This window comes from Hippichthys cyanospilos, chromosome 1, assembly GCF_059441005.1.
Source record: "Hippichthys cyanospilos isolate Australia breed blue-spotted pipefish chromosome 1, RoL_Hcya_1.0, whole genome shotgun sequence".
NCBI classification, from domain to species: domain Eukaryota; kingdom Metazoa; phylum Chordata; class Actinopteri; order Syngnathiformes; family Syngnathidae; genus Hippichthys; species Hippichthys cyanospilos.
Window position 1 is genome coordinate 546,451 of NC_142369.1, and position 19,766 is coordinate 566,216.

Below are 19,766 nucleotides of genomic sequence, written 5' to 3' on the forward strand. Positions count from 1 at the left end.
GTTGGAGAAGGGCCGGACCCCCCGTCGTTTGCTCAGAATACGGATGCCAAACAAAACTGCTCGGTATTTCGGGATGCGGCTAGCGCCCCGCGGGACGCGCGCAAACAGTCTCAACTATTGTTTTCGCGGAAAAAGATTTCCATATTTTCATCGCCTTTTGATGCACGGCAGGCATCAAAAAAGCTGCCAAGCTCCCACGTGAGGAGCATTCTTAGCTGTCACGGCGGTGCGAAGAAAGTCCAAAGGAAAAATCCAACTATTTCAGGTAAACCTTTCAAAAAACAAACGCTTGGACTCGACATGAAGCGTGAATCACGAGCCGTGTTGCGAAACGCCCACGTTTTACGTGGAGTATCGTCGGACCGGCCGTCGTCGCGACCGAAAAGCAAATATCCCGCCCGTGAATTTGACCCCGTGAGTAACACGGGAGGAGAAAAGCTACATAAAAGTTTTTGTCGGACACCCGCGTGCCGAAAATAGAAACGTCAAAGACCTCCGTGAAAACGCATTCCTCACCTGTCTAAATTTGATGTCTCTTCATCGCTACTTGAAGGCGCTCACGTTTATTTATAAACCCAAGAAAGCGGAACAAAGTGTGCGCGAAGTTTGTGGAATTTCTAAGTCGTGAAATTGATCATTCACCGTCCACCGAATTCTAGTAAATAAAAGATTTATCGGGATGTGATTTTTGTAAAACCCGATATTGTCACGACACGTTACCAAAACATGTTTTGTTTTTTGTTTTTGCAGAGGCTGGAAAAGATTACTGGCATTTCCCACATTTCCAATGTGGAAATGTGAATTTGAACAAATAGCTTCAGAAAGGAAAAGAAAAAGCCCAAAACATCGTTGAATTTGTTTTTCCGTCTCAGGGGGTCCGTTTCGATCCCGAGATCCCGCAGACCCTCCGGCTGGAGTTCGCCAAGGCCAACACCAAGATGGCCAAGAACAAGTTGGTGGGCACCCCCAACCCCCCTTCATCCCAGCAGAGCCCCGGCCCGCAGTTCATTAGCAGAGACCCTTGTGAGTGCCGCCGCCGCCGCCGCAGCCGCCGCTCACCTTCACAACAATTTCTTCGCCTCTTATTTTTCCCCGAGGAAATAAGGGAATGAATCAGTCCCCGGGTCACGCTGTCGCCGTCGTAAAAACTTTATTAACCGTCAAGGCTTTTACAGTCACGCAGTCTGAAAATAATTGTGAATAGGATCATATAAAAGTGATTAAAATAAAAAAACAGGCATAGTCATAGTGCGAGCTGGACTGGACTTATCTTGAAGTAACTTTCAAAAGTTAACCCGTAGAGCGAAGAAAAAAACAAAAACTGTCTTAACAGTATCTCGGAAACCCCCCGACAGCCCGTCTGACCGGTCGGTGGTGACCAAAGGTTGGCGACCCCTGATAAAAACGCAAACTCAGAAGTTAGATTTTTCTTTTTCAAGCTCCACATCAGCGCAGTAATAACTACCGTAACGGTACCAGCTAGAGGGCCGACATCGCTCGGCCGCGACCGCATTATTTTCCATCAAAGAAGCGAGCGGGCTGAACCGCCGCTCGAGCCCATCCTCGTTCACGCGCGGGAAATATCACAAGGTGTTGGATTCGTCTCGTTTCTTCATCGCGGTCTTTTTGTCGTACGCGCACGCAGTGGTAAACTTGGTGAAACGCGGATGGTGCGCGACTTTGGGTACCTATGGCAAAAAAGGAAGAAAAAAAGCCGAGCCGCGTGGCGAGGAAAAGGAAAAAGAGCCGCTTCGAGCGCACTCACGGTGCGGGAACTCTGAAAGACAATTCTCCGCTGTATTATTTGCGTTGCGGTGGAGCGGGCGTGTTTGTAGCGCCGTAGCCCCCCTTCCCCCGAAAGTTCAACATTTGCCCCGGAGCTTCCGGATTCCGCAGCCATCCCGCAATGGCTCTTTGCCGCATTCTTCCCCGAAGAGCAAACAAACGTTCTTATCTGGAAAATGCCGTGCCGGAGAAACGGGGAAGCCATTACTGACGCCGCGACGTCATCGCCCGCATAGAAACGGCCACCGTTTTGTCCTTAGGTTTTTTCTTCTTCTTGAAGTTATGGTACGGGCCGGGCTGTAGAAGTGCTCTTTTCCTCCATTTCTGCCTCTCGTTTTCCCTTTTTGTGGACGCGTCGCAGTAACGGGAGCGCCTGGCAGTCTAATCGCTTGCAAGCCAAGAGGCCGGTTGTCAATCACGCAAACGAGCGCTGATAGTGGAGCTAATTTTAGATGCGGCTTTTTTTTTTTTTTCCTTTTTTTGAAGTTCTCGCAGTATGTCACGTTTTACTCCCTATGGCTTTGTCCTTGATAGGTAAGGGGATGCAAAATGTCTCTTTACACCGTTTCGGCATGAATATTTGACCAGTGAAAGCGGTGAAGGTTTTTATACATTTTCGCTACAACAGACGGTTTTCATTTTTTTCCTTAAAAATCGACGTCGCGGTGGTTTGACTGCTAAGAGTGCAAAATCGCAGTTCTTTTCACACTTTTTATAATCGCAAAAGAAATTCCGATTCAACGACTTCTATTTTATTCAACAAAAAAGACAAATATTTGCGATGCGACCATGTTATGAAAGGGACGGTCCGCTAATGTACCCGCTTTGAAGGGGAAAAAGTTGTTTTGTCTAGGATTCATTGACAGCTAAATTGTTTTTCATGCATAAATAATAGCTTTAAAAAGACATTTTGGCTCTTGTTGTCAGCTGAAAATGGATCATTTTCTTCCTATAATGACAACAATGTGATTGCTTTTGATTTTTCTCAAACAAGGCTTTTTAAAAATAATCGTCAGACGCGTTAAACCGACGGCGGAGGGGTCGGTTCGGAAAGGTCCGTCCCCCCCCCCCCCCCCCTCCCCCGTCGGACGGCGCCCCCGGTCCTCGGGCTCACTCGGCGTTTCGCCTTCTTGCCTCCCGTCCGCAGACGAGCTGAGCGTGCCCGCCCTCTATCCCGGCAGCCCGGACGTGTGGGCGTCGTACCCGCTGTACCCGGCGGAGCTGTCGCCGGCCCTCCCGCCCGCTTTCACCTACCCTTCCTCGCTCCACGCTCAGGTAACGCTCCGAACGGCGGGGATGCCAAAAAGGGGGGAACAAACAGCAACGCCTCCCTCGCTTTAAAAGCAAATCGACAGGAAAGTTAACCCAGGCGGGGCCGTTAAACTAGATGACTGTTTCCTCGTTAGAAGGTTCCGTATCACGAGACGTTACGGACAAACGGACGCGGGCTCGTTTCCTTGCCTGCGAGCCCAGAAAAAAGAGGCCGGCGTTTCTTATTCGAGGTGACGTGCAAAGTTTCCCCCCAAAATTCAAAGGTATGTTTATAGCTCAACTTAAAAAGAACGCGGCGTCTATTTGAAGGAGGGGCTTTTTTTTCTTACTGTCTTACGATTGGTCATTTTACGAACTGTCGGTCAGGCGCCGACAGAAATGGAGCTTGTTACAAACATTAGAAAAAGGAGCTTTCAATTCTCGGTAGGCGCTGCTGTTTTGGCGAACAATAACGCCGAAATCGCCTTTGAACACTCGTAGTTTGAACAAGCTACTGCATAATGGCGTCGATGCTAATTGCGGATTTCGTCATCGTTTGAGCTACTTTGTTCACCCCCCAAAAGGCGGCGGCCTTTTATCCCGTTTTTCAAGCGCTCTAATCCGCAACGCTCCGGCGCCACTTCCCAAAAGGCTTCATTATTGATCCCTGACAATTTCTTCCCATGAAGCCGCGGGGTCGGCGCTCCTCCTGCCCGCGCCGAGCGTATTTTTAGCACCGAAAGGCCCTGGCTATTTATTCTGCGAGCTCTTTTATCTTTTATCTTTGCTGGCACTTCCATACGTGCGTTGCGGCGGCGTCGCGAGACGACGACAGCCGAAGAAAGGCGCCTGAACGCGTTTACGCCTGGGACGGCGAACCTTTCCTATCGTCTCTTGGTGTCTCTCCGTAGATCCGCTGGCTCCCACCTGCAGATGGAACTCCTCAGGGATGGAAGTCCAGGCAGTTCTGCTGAAGCATGAGTGAGTAGCGCGACTCGGGAAATCCCTCCGACGGATCGCTCCACCGACGATCTGGTCCGGTACTTGTGGAGTAAGACCGCCGGCGCGTTTTCCGGTTGAGGGTAGGCCGAATTTTCGGCCGCCCGCCCCAAGCCTTTGTCCCAAAATGGAATACGCTACGACTAATCCAAAGTGAAACGCTCCGTCCGAAAACGGATTTCGTGATGACGCAAAACCCGGCAAGCCAGTTTCACAGGAGCGCGCGGGAGAGCGGGGCCACTGTAGAGCGGGTCGAGGAAAGTTCAGCTAAGTTCAGTTCGCTAATCAATTTGCCTGTTATTGTAGGGTACGGCGCAAGTCCCTAACTGCGCCTACGGTGCACATGACGCATTCGAGCGCGGTCGGACGTTTCAAAGGTCTGTGGATGCAGCGGACGTTAAGAACGGCTCATAAATTTTGACTTGTTCAGGCTTTAAAAGCCGACCCATATTTTATATGGATATTTTACTTCATTCAACTCTATGGTCCGCTCAAGTTTACAATACTTAATCCAATAACTAAGCTTCTGTCTTCCTGCGGGCAACGGCCACGTCAATGAATGAAAATCAAGATAAACTTGCCTTTGGTATATTCGAATATAGCATTTGCCACAAAAATCTGAACCCTGGAGAACCCACGGGGTCAGTTCCTAATGGTGTTTTGGGCTTCTTAAAAGCGGTCCCCTGTAAACAGGCGTTGACATTGAAAGCCGTAGTATCGGCTTCGATTTGATTTTCATCGATGGCGGCTCAGCGGCTAGCGCGTCCGCCTCGCGGTACGGAGACCCCAGTTCAACTCAAGCTCACCCCGAGCGTCCCGCGTGGATTTGCATGGTCTCCGCGCGGGCGCCGGGGCTTCTTCCCGCACTTCAAAAAAAGGCGGGGCGGGTCTAGCGGACGCTCTAAATTGTCCTTAGGTGCGATTGGGTGCATGAATGCTCGGCGTGCGACGGCGTGTGTGTTTTTTGCACGAGGCGCCAGTCGCGCCGTCACCGGGAGCCTCCCGTCCCCAAAGACAGGAGGAAACGTGTTCTCCGGACCCCTTAGGGGGAGCCGGCCAGTGAGTGCGTGGGTGGGTGGCGCTTAGCATCCAGGCTAAAGCTTTACCAAGCCCCGTTGGAAACACAAGTTTGGAACCTTCTCACTTCGATTCACACGGCTTAGCGGTAATAAGTAAAAATATCCAATTATTGGCTCTCTATCAAAGTATTGGATCTGACGATATGATAACCTCGAGCAAAAAATTTGTGTTATCACAATATAACAGTATTAAAATTACACTCTATTCGGATTTTTTTCTTTTTTCTTAACATTGAACATGAGCTATTTCATTTTGAAACAAAACTTTTGGTACCGCCCTTTTCACACTACAAGGCGCACCTTCAATGAATGGGCTGTTTTAAAACAGTTTTCACATATAGGGCGCACCGCATTATAAGGCGCAGAGATACGGAAGCTACAATAGTGGCTGGGCTTGCGCTGCGCATCCACTAGAGGGAGCTGCGCGAAAAGGAACGTCAATAAAGCAATCAGATAAGTGAGTAAAACTTTCAATCGACACGAAGATGATTTGTGAAAAGTACATGCCAAGACAAGTCAAGAGTTTCAAAGAATGTAGTTCAAGTTACATTTTTCATCGGATTGAAACCAAAACCTTTTTTTTCCATTTAAAATCAGTTTCTGGATTTATTTGATCAAATTGGGCTTGTCGTTTTTTCTCTCAGTCTACCCATCTAAATTGCCTCAAAATTGGAGCATATGTAGCATTTCAATATTTTAATAGTAAAATGAATTTATGACAAAAATGCAGAGGTAAAAATGGAAGAATTTCTTCAAAAAAGGAAAACTTGCGGTTTATGCACTGTAGAAGGATTATAAGGCACGTTGTTATCTTTGGAGGAAGTTGAAATCTTTATGGTGAGGAAAATACAGTACACTAAGAAAGGTCTCCCCTGTTAAGTGCAAATATATGAATGCAAACAAATGAAGTTGATGAACATTCTTCTTGTTTTGTGATTGTTCTCAGTGCCCCGTTAGCGGTGAGCTCTTTTTAAAACATTGCGCTACGCTTCCATCAATGTCGGCAAAGCTAAACGCATCGCCGTCAAAGATTCGAGGCATCGAGCAAGTCGGGCGTAGACGGAAAAAGCGACGTCCGCCGCGGTGGACGCAAACGAACGGGCCGAGAGCCGTGAGGACGTCACGTACGTTTGAAGGATACGCCGTTCCCTTCGAAGGCCTTTCCCCCCGATAAAATGCTATCGGAAAGGTGTCTAAATTTCAAAGTGGAAGGATTTGGTAGGATTCCATCGCGCGACCTCGCGGCTGATTTTTGGTGAAGGCCGCTAATAAATAGCAAATCAAATCTTCAAAATGTTTTTACAAAAGAAACGGGTGAAGGGTTCCCGTTTGAATACTTGCCGCTCGGTCGATGAGGTGACTTGAGCCAAGTGGAACGGCCCCCGTGGCGCGCGCCCTCGGCCGAGCCCGATGCTTTTTGACGCGCGTGCCTCGGCGGGTGCCTTCCGAGACGACCTCGGCGGACGCCGATGCCCAGTCCACCCAAGGGAAAGGTAATCCGCATTTTCCCTTTGACAAAACAGCGCGCGGGGGCCTCGTCTGACCGCCGGCGCTCGCTCCGTGCGATGTTGGACCGACTCCCGCCACGGGATCCGGCCGGGGCCCCCTCCTAATAAGGAAGCGCGGCTTTCCGGTTCAAGGCGGCCATCCCCGCGCGGGCGACCCGCCGGCTCGTGCCGCTGCGTGACAAACGCGGGCGGGGCCTAAGGGCTCCGGTCCAGATTACGGGGGCCGGTGGCGTCGCGCGGCTGGAGACCGCCGCTCGGCTCCGTTTGAATGGAAAGCTACAAAAAGCGCTTTTCTCCTCCATTTGCTTTAGCGTGCATGTTTCGGGGAGCGCGGGGGGAAAACCCGCACGGGGGGCGCGCGCAAACTCCGCCATGAAAGGCCGGAGTCGGACTGGAACCCTTGACTTGACCGCTCCTCCGCCGTCCCCCGTAGCGCAAGGGCGCAAATAAAAGCCTTCAAAGCGGCCCTCAATCTTGAGCGACCCTTTTCCACTCACGCGACGGCTTGGGGTTATTATCATTTATTTGTGTATTTTTTCAAATCTTGCATCCACGTAAAAAGATCCTCTTGCTCTCCCTTCCCTGATCAACGCTAGCTTACGCAAAGAGCCGTGCGCCACCTCACACTTTAGCGCAAGCCGTAGCCTTCCTCTGCGAGAAGGCGAAGCGCCTCCCTCCCGCCTTCTCCGTCGCCCCTTGTTTACGGTTCTCGCGTCATGCGCCCGGCTGCCAATTCCGCTCCGTAACACATTAAGCCGGCGAAGCGCCAAAGCGTTGCCGAATGCGCGCCGGCGCGTTCAACGATCGAGCCGGTCTTCGACCGGAACAAATGAGGGCGGTCTCGGGGAAGTCCGGGCGTGGCATCAGCCAAGCCGAGCGTCTGGGGAGCGCGTCGATTCTACTCCAGTGCCTCCTGGATTGAACGCGCGCCGTCGGGCATCGGCCGGGCCGTCGGCCGCGTCCCTTAAATTTTCTTTCCCGCCTCGCGAGGCTTTCTCGCCGCGCTCGCAATGACGAAAACAAACGCAAGTACGGCAAGTAGTCGGGATGGGACCGGACACGAATCCCACGAGACCAAACGTCTGGCGGGATGGGGTTCGCGCCACCGAGGCCAGGTTTTGACAAAATTTGTCATGTGAAACACTGCCCGTAGTATTTTTCCACTTGAAGTATCCCGTATGGCTCCGTAGGACTGCCTCCATTGAGTACTCGGACCCTCCTTATATTCTGAAAAGCATTTATAAACACTGACGACTTTCCGTTAACGAAGGAGCGAATTTGATGATTTTTTTTTTTTTCTAACTTGAATTCAAACAGCTCTGTGTTTTTACGGTGAGACAAATTGATGTCGGAGCCGCAGAAGACGCATTGGACCCAGCCCGGCATGTTGAAAAGCCATCGGTAGGAAGGGCAACCGAGTCAGGACGTCAGTGTCAAAGCGTGCGCTTCCGACGAAGTCAAACAGACTCTCGGAAGTAATGCCACTGCTCTCGAAAGCATTTGAGCCATACTGGCCAGTGGCTAATTCACGCTAGAGGCGGCGCCAAACGCTGGCGCCGTAGAACGTCTGCGGAACGAAGCCCCGAATTCGCGACGGGACACGATTTCAAAACGATTTCCGTCACGGGCCGCGACTCGCGACCGACCCGTTCCGCGAGGCGGGAAAATAAAAGCGCGCCGAGGCCTTCGTGTCCACAGATGATTGCGTACGGTGAGGTTTATTTTGAAGCGCTGGCTGGCCTTCTCACCACGTTCGGCGGGATGTTTTACCGCCGTGCAGTTGCGTATCCCGTCGCACCTGCGGCCCAGGGAGCAGGGAGGATAAATCTTTTGACGTTTGAAGCTCGGGAGATGACGGTGTTGTTTTTAAAAGCGCAGACTTGAAAGACTTGAGATCGGCACGCCGCGCGCGCGGCTGACGGAAAAGGACGGGAGCGCGCCACGACCCGTCTTTGCGTCGGCCTCAACGCTCGGGCGTCGGCCGTAAACATCTGTCTGGGCGTCCTCAGGTTCCCGATGTGTGATGGCGTCGCCGACCGCCTCTCGGCTCCGGTCCCACCCCCGGAGGAGCCGCCCGAACCGTCGGTAAGGGTATAGCTGACGTGCGCTGATGCTAACGGACAAGGCCGAAAGGTGTGGAGCTCACACCTTTCTCCCCGCTTCTCCCCTTGCCCCGGAGCCTCCTCGGCTTTGTGGCGGCACGCGTCCGCTTTCGTAAATTTCAAAGTCTGTCGATAGCGGAAGCTTGAAAGGCCAATGCTGCAATTTGGACAAAAGGTGCTGCTGGATCTGCCGGAATTTGAGGGACCTAACCCGAACCAGACATTTGACAATTTTATCGCCAGCGCTATTTTACAGCCACACGCAAGGCGCCTTACCCCAAAGTTGAGTCTCCGAGGCGGCAAAAGGACGGAACGTTTCCGTCTGTTCTATCAAATTTGAATCACTGCTGTCATGGGGGATGTTCGGATCCCGAACGGGACCCGATCATATCCTTTCGAGTCGGGGGAGCGTCCCAGCGGCGCGCCGGTTAGCGCGTCCGCCTCACACTTATGGGACCCGAGTTGGAATCCAGCCGGCTCTTGCCTTCCTGCGCGGGGTTTGCATGTTCTCCTCGGGTTCTCCGGCGCGGCTTCTCTTCCTCCCGCGCTCCGCGCACAAGCGCGCCAGCTCCATTGGACGTAGGAAATTGGCCTTTGGTGCGCGTTTGTCACTCGGCGACCCGCGATCGCTCGGCAACCGCTTCGGCCTCCTTGCCCGATGCTAACAGTTAGCATCTAAAAGAAAGGACCCTGAGAAGTAACCGTTTCAAGTTGTTTGTTGTATCTGCTGTAGTGCCAATATCAAAGGATTTTGGATGTAGGCGCACATTATGCCATACTTTTACCGTTGGGAAAAAGCTCCGATTCCAATGTCGTATCGGGACGGCAATAGTTTGACAGAATGAACTGATCATATAATAACGGTACTGTCATGAAGTAGAAGGTAAACGGCGATGATGACGAAAAAGTTGTGAATTAAAGAGCTAGCCTAACATTAACTGGAAAAAAAAAGACACCGCGTTAGGTTTGCCGCTTGAATCCGTTTGTTGCTCGGTGCGCAGGTGTTGTCGGGTGCTTGTGTACCTCGAGTGATTGCCTCATCCCCCCCGTGTACTTTTGTGAGTGCGCAGTTGCCGTAGCAACCTCACAGACTTCTCTCCCCCCCCTTCCGCTGTTTCTCGCAGGCCTCAGGACACACCAGAAAGCCGCCTCCATCACACATCGAGAACCCGCCCCCGCCCACTTTTTCTTTTTTTTTAAAATACGGCGACAGACGCTTGATACCCGGCGGCGCTCTGGCTACACCTCCGCCAAAGGTACCCCGCCCCCTTTGTTTACAAGTATGCAAGGAGATGTGCGCTTCTATGCACGGGAGTGTGGCTAAAGCGCTGCCGGTGAAGATGAAGACCTTATGATACCACCTATAGTCCATATATCATTCTTCTTTGTGTTAGTAGGATTAGTAAGAGCATGACATTGACCCTCAAAAAAAACCGAACTAAAATCGGAAAGAAAAAAATTGTACTTGTTTTTTAAGAGAGGTATTTTTGTAATCGGTGGAAGAGTTCGTGTTGGGCTAGCGCAGGGGAACCGTGCCAAATATGACGCAAGGTGTGAGCAAATTATTAGCACCCTGATTAAAGTGATGGTAAGATTGCGAGAGTAAAAATCTATACTTGTCGGGAAAATGGAATGTTAGGGGCCAAAAAGTCCAAATACCGTCTTGTGGAAATTTGAACAAATGGTTAGCGCTTGTTATGACAACTACTGGGGAAAATGACTAGAAACCGGCCATGAATTTTTGAAAAAACGAGCCAAAAAACATAAGGTTTAAACGTAGAAAAAAGGAGGAGACTTTTCCAAGACTGCTTGTTGTGTGCGTTGTGTATTCTTGTGTAATCTGGACACCAAATGTCTTTCCAAGAATGTAAACTTGTAGACGAACTTTGCATGATAACGGTCATATCGCAGTAAGAAAAAGATGTTTGTCGAGGGCTGTGGCCGTCTAGTATGGACGCTCGCTCACAGGTTCCCCGGACCTAGTTCAACATGAAACTCGTTAAGTTTGACCTCTGGAGCTTTGTTTTTCTTCGCCAACGAGAAGAGAGCGAGCGCGATACCAAAGCCGTCCCGTTGGCGCGCTCTTGTTGACGTCAACTTTTTTTTCTTCTTTCTTTCTTTTTCCCACACTGCAATACACGGCTATAATTAGCAAAAGACCAAAGGCGTTTCTTTTTCTACACTGGAGCAGAGTGAGCTCTGATTGCGCAACTTTTCCGTTTTCGACGCCTTTCAAGTTCTCGATCGGATTTTTTTTTCCCTCTTCTATTGATAAGGGCGCTCACTTGACTTGAGGTCTCCTTTTGTCTATTTTTAGGCAGCCAAACTACTTTTCTTTTCTGAAATGTACATATTGAAAAAGGAAGCCGAGCCTGCTGTAATCATTTCTTTCGTGGCAAAAATGTCGTTCTCGCAAAACGTCGATGTTGGAATTTTCCTCGCCGTTTGGGCAAACGCTCTTTCCTGTCGCGTACAATCATCTTTAGGAAGCTGTATTTGATGATGATTAGAAAAAAATCAGATAAGAAAAAAGCAATCTTACCGAAATAAACTCCTAAGCTTATTGTTACAAGAAAAACAAATGTGTTACACATCTAAAATCCGACCGTGACAAGAAATGGGTCGCATTGTTGTGCGAAAACATTTGAAGTACTGCAAGAATAAAGCCGTGCTTTCATGTGAAAAGGGCTTCATGTTAGGAGAGTCGTATCATAGTACGCCCCCCCCCCCCGTTATGACGTTTGATCAAAAAAAAAAATCATGAAAATATGACTTTGTTCTTGTGAACGCATGATTTTTCTTCCCGTTATCAATAACTGTATTCCATCGAAATCGAGTTATTTGCCAAATATTCTCCTTTTATTTCGTGCGGTCCGGGGACATCCTCGTATATATCCAAGTAGGTGTTTAATAATTCCTAATATGCACAATCGAATCCGGTCCGAGAACCTTTTTTCCTCGCAGCAATGTTTTTTTTTCTTTTCAAGTATTTATAAAGTGTGCGCGTGCGTTTTATTGGTGTTGTTTTCCCAATTATATCATTCAATGTAAGTATTATTGTATATTCCTTTGTATGCGTGCGCGTGTGTTGTATCTGACGGATTGGAACGTACTGTACTGTATGTGTCATATAGCTACTGTATGAATCCTACATAATTCACTGTGAAATCCTGACGACAGAAAAAAAAACAATAACAAGAAGAAAACAAATGCCATCGGGTGTTTTTCTAGTATGGTACAGTACATGTTTGTTTGTGTATATGCTTTTGCTGGCTGCATATTAGGCTAGCTTGTTTGTTTTGAAACCAAAAAAAAACGATTTTTATTCAAATGTTCGATGAAGAAAATTTTAGGCCGTTTGCCATTAAAGATCGATATGATCCTGACTCGTTTTTATTTTTAATCTTTTGCTGTCATTTTTTTTTATTTCCTGGGGTGAAATACAAACTGTTTTATAGGGAGTGATAATAAAAATTAAAGATTGTAGCAGACACGTTATTTTTAGAATGAACTCATTCGCTGCTCTCTTAAATGCCCCATTTAAGATATGAGATTGAACACAATATTTTGTGGCTCTTTTTTTTTTAACGGCTGGAAGTGGATTGAGTTTAAAAAGTGAAACTCTTGACAGTTAGTTACCTTTGTAAGGTCGTCTGCCTGCAAGCGAGCGTCACATCAGAAGCGGCGCAGTGCCATCTGCTGGTCAGGATGATGACTTGCGCCCACGCGTCCTCAAAGGCGTGCTGCAGGTCAGTACTCATTTCCGATACTAAACTTGACATCCTTACTAAACTGTTGAAAAATATAATATGTGTAAAGTAAGCTCCGTATTCCGCTCTCTTTGTGTCGTATGCCTTTGGCTACGCTCCTTCCAGTATTGTCGTTTTAGGCTTTATTTTTCCAAACAGTGGATTTGGAGTGTAGTCCACCCTCCGTTAGGGGGCAGTGTTTCATTGAGTACATTGTCCCAGCACAGGAACAAAGCGCTATTTGGACGAGTGGCACGTCTGGCGAGAGGAATGTTTGTTGGCCCGGTGATCGGACCGATTATTTGTCTTCACTCTGTTATGTTTTTATGCTTGGTTTGCTTTGTGACAGGGCTTCTTTGTCACTCAAACTTATGTTTTCTTCAAGGTATACAGAGCATGACAGAAATATTGGGTTCGCTTCAACTATGAAAAACTTTGTTTTTTAGAAAATGACTTGATTTTCCTGATTCCCCATGGTCACGTGTTGAAATTGCAGCCACTTAAAAGTCCCAAGGACAAACCCCTTTTAAAGTGGCATGTACTTTATTCCAACTCTGCACAAATGTAGCAATTTATATGTTAAAAACATCACGTTGTTGTCCAATTATCTAAGTTCCCTAATGTGTAAAAATATCCCCAAAAGAAACCCCGGTTTTTAAAAAAAATGGGGAAATTACTGCTTCTTGAAGATCCTCTTGGCATCCACGCCCTCATAGTTGAAACTCTGCCGGAGAAGAGAAAAAGCCAGTTCAGATGACTGAAAAATCTCGCGCTTTCCAAAGTGTCGCTGACCTGCACCAGTTCTTCTCCCAGCAGGACCCTGGTGGTGGTCAGCACCTTGTCGTTGTCCTTGCGCGTGAATTTACCTTTCAGCATGTCGCCCTCCATCTCCCACGTTCCCTGAAGGGCACACAGCAGTTCTCAGTCCAGGGGGTACGTGAGATTTGAATAGGGTTTCTCGGCAAGTCTTGATTCCACGCGGCAACATGACGGGTTTCTTTTCAAAACGAGAGCAAATGAACTGGAACAGGACACCGGTAATCAATCGGGCGGGCCACTCACCGAGACTTCGGTACCGTCGGCCAGGCTGTAGTCGAACGGCGTCCCGAGAGTGAAGTGGATGTCTTTGGTGCGGAAGGTGCTGGACTCCTTGATGTGGAAATCGTTTCCGCTTTGCTGGATGCTGATCTTGAGGTTGTCGTGCTCAGCCAGTTTGCGCTTCATCACGTTGATGCCTGCGCGGAACGCACACAAGTCACTCTGAGGAACCCACGCTGGGTTCTTCCAGTTAAAGTCTAGTCTTGGGGCTAAACTAGATGGGGGTTAGCAGCTTTGGTCTTTTGCCGGTCTCCACCTCCAAGAGTCTTGGCCTCGTTTCAACCTCCGAGAAGCTCCGTTTTGTCTCATTGGGTCTGGTGTTGTCCAAGCCTGCAAAAATTCCCGAGCTTGTTCCAAAACGCTTGGTCCAGTTTCACTCTCAAACTCCAAAGGTCTTAGTCGTCTTAGCAGTAGTCTGAATCTCCCAAAGTCTTGGTCTTGGCTTGCTCTCAACCGCCAACATTCTTGGTCTTGTCTCAGTCTTGTCTATGTCTCAACTTCCAGAAATCTTGGTCTGGTCCTTCCTAAAGTCTTGGTTTTGTCCTTCCCGCCAAAGGTCTTGGTCTCAGTCTCAACTTCCCAAAATCTCGGTCTTGTCTCGATGTCAACTTCCAGTAATCTCGATGGCGTCAAAGAGTCAACTTCCCAAAATCTTGGTCTCGTCTCTGTCCCGACCTTCAAAAGTCTAGTCTTTTCTCGTCTCGCCCTTCTAAAAGGCCCCATCCTGTCATTCCTCCAAAGGTCTCGGCCTCGTCTCGTCTCGACACCGTAAAGTCTCGGTCTTGTCTCGGTCCGGACGTCCAAGAGTTTCGTTTTTGGTGTAAATCTCAACCTCCAAAAGTCTTGGTCTCGTCCAGTCCTCCGAAACTCTCGGTCTCGTCTCGGTCTTGACCTCCAAATGTCTCAATCTTGTCTGGGTCTGGATACCCTATAGCGTAGGCGCCCCGGAGGGTCGGACGTGCGTCTTGCGCGCTTTCTGCTTTTCTCTGATTCGAAGGATACGGCTTATCGGCGAGCTCGGCGGGAGCTCGAAAATGATCCCAAATGGGCTTCCGGGACTGGAGTTCCACACCTGCGGCCTATGGTCTCTGTCATGTCTTTGTTTCGGCGGGTGCGGCCCTAACTGGCACGCCGCGGATCAGCGCGGGCCCGCAGATGGATGCGCCGTCTATTAAAATAGATCCCCCGAGAGTACCCGGGATGGAGATCCGGTAGGAGTTTATCCCCCGAGTCCAAACCGGTAAAGATTACCCGACGGGAGGTTTTCTTGCCACTCACCCATTTGTTCCATGAAGGCGTCGTAGTTCTCGCCGCGTTCCACCTTCCAAGTTCCGTCGAACGCCATGGCTGCGGTCCGGGCGACGTACGAACCGTGGGATGGGGAAGGTGCGCCCGGCACCCGTTTATAAACGCCCGCCGCCCCCCCCCCCCCCCCCGTATCCACGACCCCCCCTTTCCCCGCCCTCACGCTCCTTTATCCTTACCGGGCCCCGAGCGCCAGGGCACGCCGATAAATCTGGCTCCCGGAACACTGGCGCACTGTTCTCGGCCAGGCAGAAACGGAGGACAAGGGGGGGCCCTTGTCAAGCGAGCCCCCTCCCGCTTCGCCCTCCCGTTTTTGTTCCCCTCGCCCCTTTACAAACGGCGTTTGTGCCCGGCATGGAAATGAGTTGGGATCCCACGCCGGCGGCCGGGACCGGACCGGCGGGACGCCGCCTCGCGGTGACCCGGAGGCAAAGTAGCCAGCGCAATCGCCGGCGCTTGAGCTTCTGCGCTGCAAGTGAGGGCAGGGGCGTCCCACTCCTTTTGGGCCGCCCGCACACAAATCCGGCTCTTTTTCAAATACGGTGTGACTTTCCGAGAGTTTTGCACGATGGGGGTCCGGGCCGAGCCGATGGCGGGAGTCGGCGAAAGGCTCGCGGATGTCACGAGTCGCCCGCTTTTGGTCAACAAAATCCAAAACAAAACTCAAAAGGGATGACGTAACGTGCACTCGGCGCAGATTGGGAACGTCGGAGAAAAAATCGTTTCAGTTGTACCTGAAAAAATAATCGAGTTATCAAACTATTCATTTTACACCCGGAAATTGGGGAGGTTTGAAGTCATCGATTTGATGACGAAATATTGACAGTTGTTTGGTCAACAGCCAAAATATCCATCACCTCAAATATGTGTTATCGTTCAGAATCTTTCAAGTGGGCACCTTTTGCCCGGGTACTTCAAAGCAATAGTTTTATGATGCCGGTGATGTTTTCCGACCTTCAGTTTTCACTCTGCATAATGATCAAATGAAATTGAAAACATTTGAATTAAAAGGCATTACCAAACTTTTTACTGGTACTGTCCATAGATAACATGCGTTTATAAACGCGAAAGGAGTCCATTTGAGTTTTGAAAAGAGAGCAACATTTTGGCTTTTTTTGTGACGGTTAAATGCTTTCTTATGAACAGATGACTTGAAGTGAGGAGGAAACTTCAACTGTATTGACAAAAGCCTAGTTTAATTTGCAGTTCTCACATTGACCACTTGAGGGCAGCAGAAACAGGTTGCACAATTTTACACTCGTGTAAATCCTGACCATATTAATACATCGTTCTGTCAACTTTTTGACATTTACTCGTTTTTTCATGTATTTATTCATCGCACCCCGCTTCCTTTTTTCAGATAGTGACATTTACTCGTTTTTTCATGTATTTATTCATCGCACCCCGCTTCCTTTTTTCAGATAGTGTCCATTCATCTCTGTTTTCTTGCATCAGTGCAGGGATGTCACGCTTGGCTTGGTCCTACATCCTCTCGTCCGCTACCACCCGGACTCTTCCGATGGTGGGGGGGGGGGTACCTGCATCCTCGTGTGTGGGTTTCCAAATGATTCGCCCTCATACTGGAAGACAAGCATGATCTGCCATGCTCGTCTTCCTCCTCACTATTTGGACGGTGCGTCGTTGTCATTACAGGACGCAAAATGTTCGTATGACGTTTAGACCTGTCACGACAATTACCACATATTGTTTGATGACAACAACAAAAAAAAAACCGACGCCATAGGTGTTTTTTGAATCGTGCTCATTTACATATACAGCAGCAACACTCCTACTCTTCCGGGACTTAAGTAAAGTTGGCAAGATATTGGCAGATTCGGACTTTCGCGATCAATACCTCTCAGATAAAACGTCGTCGAAACACCAAAGTCGCCTTTATGCCTCCTTCGTAACACAGACTACCAGCTACAATGTCAAAAAAAGACATTTGTAAAATATTTAAACCGTTTCTTTCGGTGAAAAGACGCAATTGAGCTCTATGAGCAGCAGAGGCTGGGCGAGCGCGCAAGGGACAGTCTGCAAATTACTAGATGAGGAGGGGGAAAAAAACAATAACGCCACAATTTGTGATTATGAATTCAACGAACAAATCAAAGACATTAACATAATCATATTGGGACAGTGCTTTTGAATAAAAAAAGCGTTTGTTTAATTTTGGATAATTTGTGTACTTAAAAATCATTAATAAACTGTATATTCATCTATAGCTCCAATATTGTTTAATATAAAGAGTCCAAAATCACTGGGCATTCATGACATTTTCATGATCGCACTACAACACTCGTTTTTTAAATGAATTATTTTGATAAATTTTGGGGCTTTATTTTAAATGCTTGTTAATCATTTATGCCCTCAAAAAGAATCAGTGGCTCCCCTTTTTGAGTTGGGGTAAACCCTCCTAAATCACTACAACCATCAATGAAGTACTCCCAATTATGCAACAACTGCTGGTTTTCTAATAAATTCCTTTGCCTAATTTTAAGGATTTTTTAAATGCATATTGACCATAATTTACCAATATATTGATTAATAGCTCTGCTGTTGGTTGAGTTAGGGACTCCAAAATCACCACAGACAACAGTGACACCCCTCGCCTTATGCTACATTCTTTGGTTTTCAAATAAATCCCTCTGCAAAATTTTAAGGATTTTTTTATGATTACTGATCAATATTTACCAATATATTGATCAATAGCTCTGAGTTTGGTTGGGTTAAAGACTCCAAAGTCACCCCACACATCAGTGACACCCCTCCCCTTATGCTACATCCTCTGGTTTTCAAAAAAATCCCTCTGCCTAATTTTAAGGATGTTTTTTATGATTATTGATCAATAATTACCCATATATTGATCAATAGCTCTGCTGTTGGTTGGGTTAGGGACTCCAAAATCACCACACACATCAGTGGCATCCTTACCCTTAGGCTACATCCTCTGGTTTTCAAATAAAGCCCTCTGCCTAATTTTAAGGAATTTTTTATAGTTATTGATCAATAATTACCCATATATTGATCAATAGCTCTGCTGTTGATTGGTTTAGGGACTCCAAACTCACCAAACACATTAGTGACATTCCTACCCTTATGCTACATCCTCTGGTTTTCAAATAAATCCCTCTGCCTAATTTTAAGGAATTTTTTATGATTATTGATCAATAATTACCCATATATTGATCAATAGCTCTGCTGTTGGTTGGGTTAGGGACTCCAAAATCACCACACACATCAGTGGCATCCTTACCCTTAGGCTACATCCTCTGGTTTTCAAATAAAGCCCTCTGCCTAATTTTAAGGAATTTTTTATAGTTATTGATCAATAATTACCCATATATTGATCAATAGCTCTGCTGTTGATTGGTTTAGGGACTCCAAACTCACCAAACACATTAGTGACATTCCTACCCTTATGCTACATCCTCTGGTTTTCAAATAAATCCCTCTGCCTAATTTTAAGGAATTTTTTATGATTATTGATCAATAATTACCCATATATTGATCAATAGCTCTGCTGTTGGTTGGGTTAGGGACTCCAAAATCACCACACACATCAGTGGCATCCTTACCCTTAGGCTACATCCTCTGGTTTTCAAATAAAGCCCTCTGCCTAATTTTAAGGAATTTTTTATAGTTATTGATCAATAATTACCCATATATTGATCAATAGCTCTGCTGTTGATTGGGTTAGGGACTCCAAACTCACCAAACACATTAGTGACATCCCTAACCTTATGCTACAACCTCTGGTTTTCAAATAAATCCCTCTGCCTAATTTTAAGGATTTTTTTTGTTTATTGATCAATATTTATCAATATATTGATCAATAGCTCTGCTGTTGGTTGGGTTAGAGACTCCAAAATCACGGCACACAACAGTGGCTTACCTCCCCTTAGGCTACATTCTCTGGATTTCAAATAATACCCTCTGCCTAATTTTAAGGATTTTTTTTATGACTATTGATCAATATTTACACTTATATTGATCAATAGCTCTGAGTTTGGTTGGGTTAGGGATTCCAAAATCACCACACACATCGATGACATCCCTCTCCTTATGCTACATCCTCTGGTTTTCAAATATATCCCTCTGCCTAATTTTAAGGATTTTTTTATGATTATTGATCAATAATTACCCATATATTGATCAATAGCTCTGCTGTTGGTTGGGTTAGGGACTACAAAATCACCACACACATCAGTGGCATCCCTCCCATTAGGCTACATTTCCTGGTTTTGAAATAAGTCCCTCTGCCTAATTTTAAGGAATATTTGATCATTATTGATCAATATTTACCCATATATTGATCAATAGCTCTGCTGTTGGTTGGGTTAGGGACTCCAAAGTCACCCCACACATCAGTGACATCCATCCCCTTATGCTACATCCTCTGGTTTACAAATAAATCCCTCTGCCTAATTTTAAGGATTTTTTTATGATTATTGATCAATAATTACCCATATATTGATCAATAGCTCTGCTGTTGATTGGGTTAGGGATTCCAAAATCACCAAACACATTAGTGGCATCCTTACCCTTAGGCTACAATTTCTGGTTTTCAAAAAAAATCCCTCTGCCTAATTTTAAGGAATTTTTTATGGTTATTGATCAATATTTACCCATATATTGATCAATAGCTCTGCTGTTGGTTGGGTTAGAGATTCCAAAAACACCACACAACTCGGTGACAACCTTCCCCTTATGCTACATTCTCTGGTTTTCAAATAAATCTCTTTTCCAAGTTTTAAGGATTTTTTTTATGGTTATTGATCAATATTTATCCATATATTGATCAATAGCTCTGTTGTTGATTGGGTTAGGGACTCCAAACTCACCTAACACATTAGTGACATCACTCTTCTTATGCTACATCCTCTGGTT

General features: G+C 47.2%; 2 protein-coding genes across 5 annotated transcripts in view; one reads left to right on the top strand and one right to left on the bottom strand.

Moving 5' to 3' along the window:
* Positions 1–19,766, top strand: part of rbpms (RNA binding protein, mRNA processing factor) — a 45,877-nt gene that overhangs the window by 13,501 nt on the left and 12,610 nt on the right. For 3 of the 4 annotated variants that reach the window (XM_088431598.1, XM_088431625.1, XM_088431616.1), the window contains 6 exons: positions 873–1,023; positions 2,933–3,060; positions 3,948–4,017; positions 8,632–8,707; positions 9,849–11,623; positions 12,360–12,473. In XM_088431598.1, coding sequence (XP_088287724.1) covers positions 873–1,023; positions 2,933–3,060; positions 3,948–4,010 — 342 coding nt within the window. In that variant the 3' untranslated portion in view covers positions 4,011–4,017; positions 8,632–8,707; positions 9,849–11,623; positions 12,360–12,473. The remainder of the gene's footprint in view (positions 1–872; positions 1,024–2,932; positions 3,061–3,947; positions 4,018–8,631; positions 8,708–9,848; positions 11,624–12,359; positions 12,474–19,766) is intronic. The other variant, XM_088431606.1, reaches the window with a different exon arrangement.
* Positions 12,998–14,986, bottom strand: LOC148428501 (fatty acid-binding protein, intestinal-like). The gene is made up of 4 exons (XM_088431638.1): positions 14,850–14,986; positions 13,536–13,708; positions 13,266–13,373; positions 12,998–13,197 (listed from the first exon to the last, which is right to left on the bottom strand). Exons 1-4 carry the CDS (start codon positions 14,914–14,916, stop codon positions 13,147–13,149), a joined length of 399 nt encoding a protein of 132 aa, XP_088287764.1. The 5' UTR covers positions 14,917–14,986; the 3' UTR covers positions 12,998–13,146.

Coding starts and splice junctions, on each gene's coding strand:
- LOC148428501 (XM_088431638.1), bottom strand. CDS start 14,916: ATGGCGTTCGACGGAACTTGGAAGGTGGAACGCGGCGAGAACTACGAC. Junction 13,709..14,849: donor CGCCTTCATGGAACAAATGG/GTGAGTGGCAAG, acceptor CGTTCCGCGCAG/GCATCAACGTGATGAAGCGC. Junction 13,198..13,265: donor TGGGAGAAGAACTGGTGCAG/GTCAGCGACACT, acceptor CTTCTCCGGCAG/AGTTTCAACTATGAGGGCGT.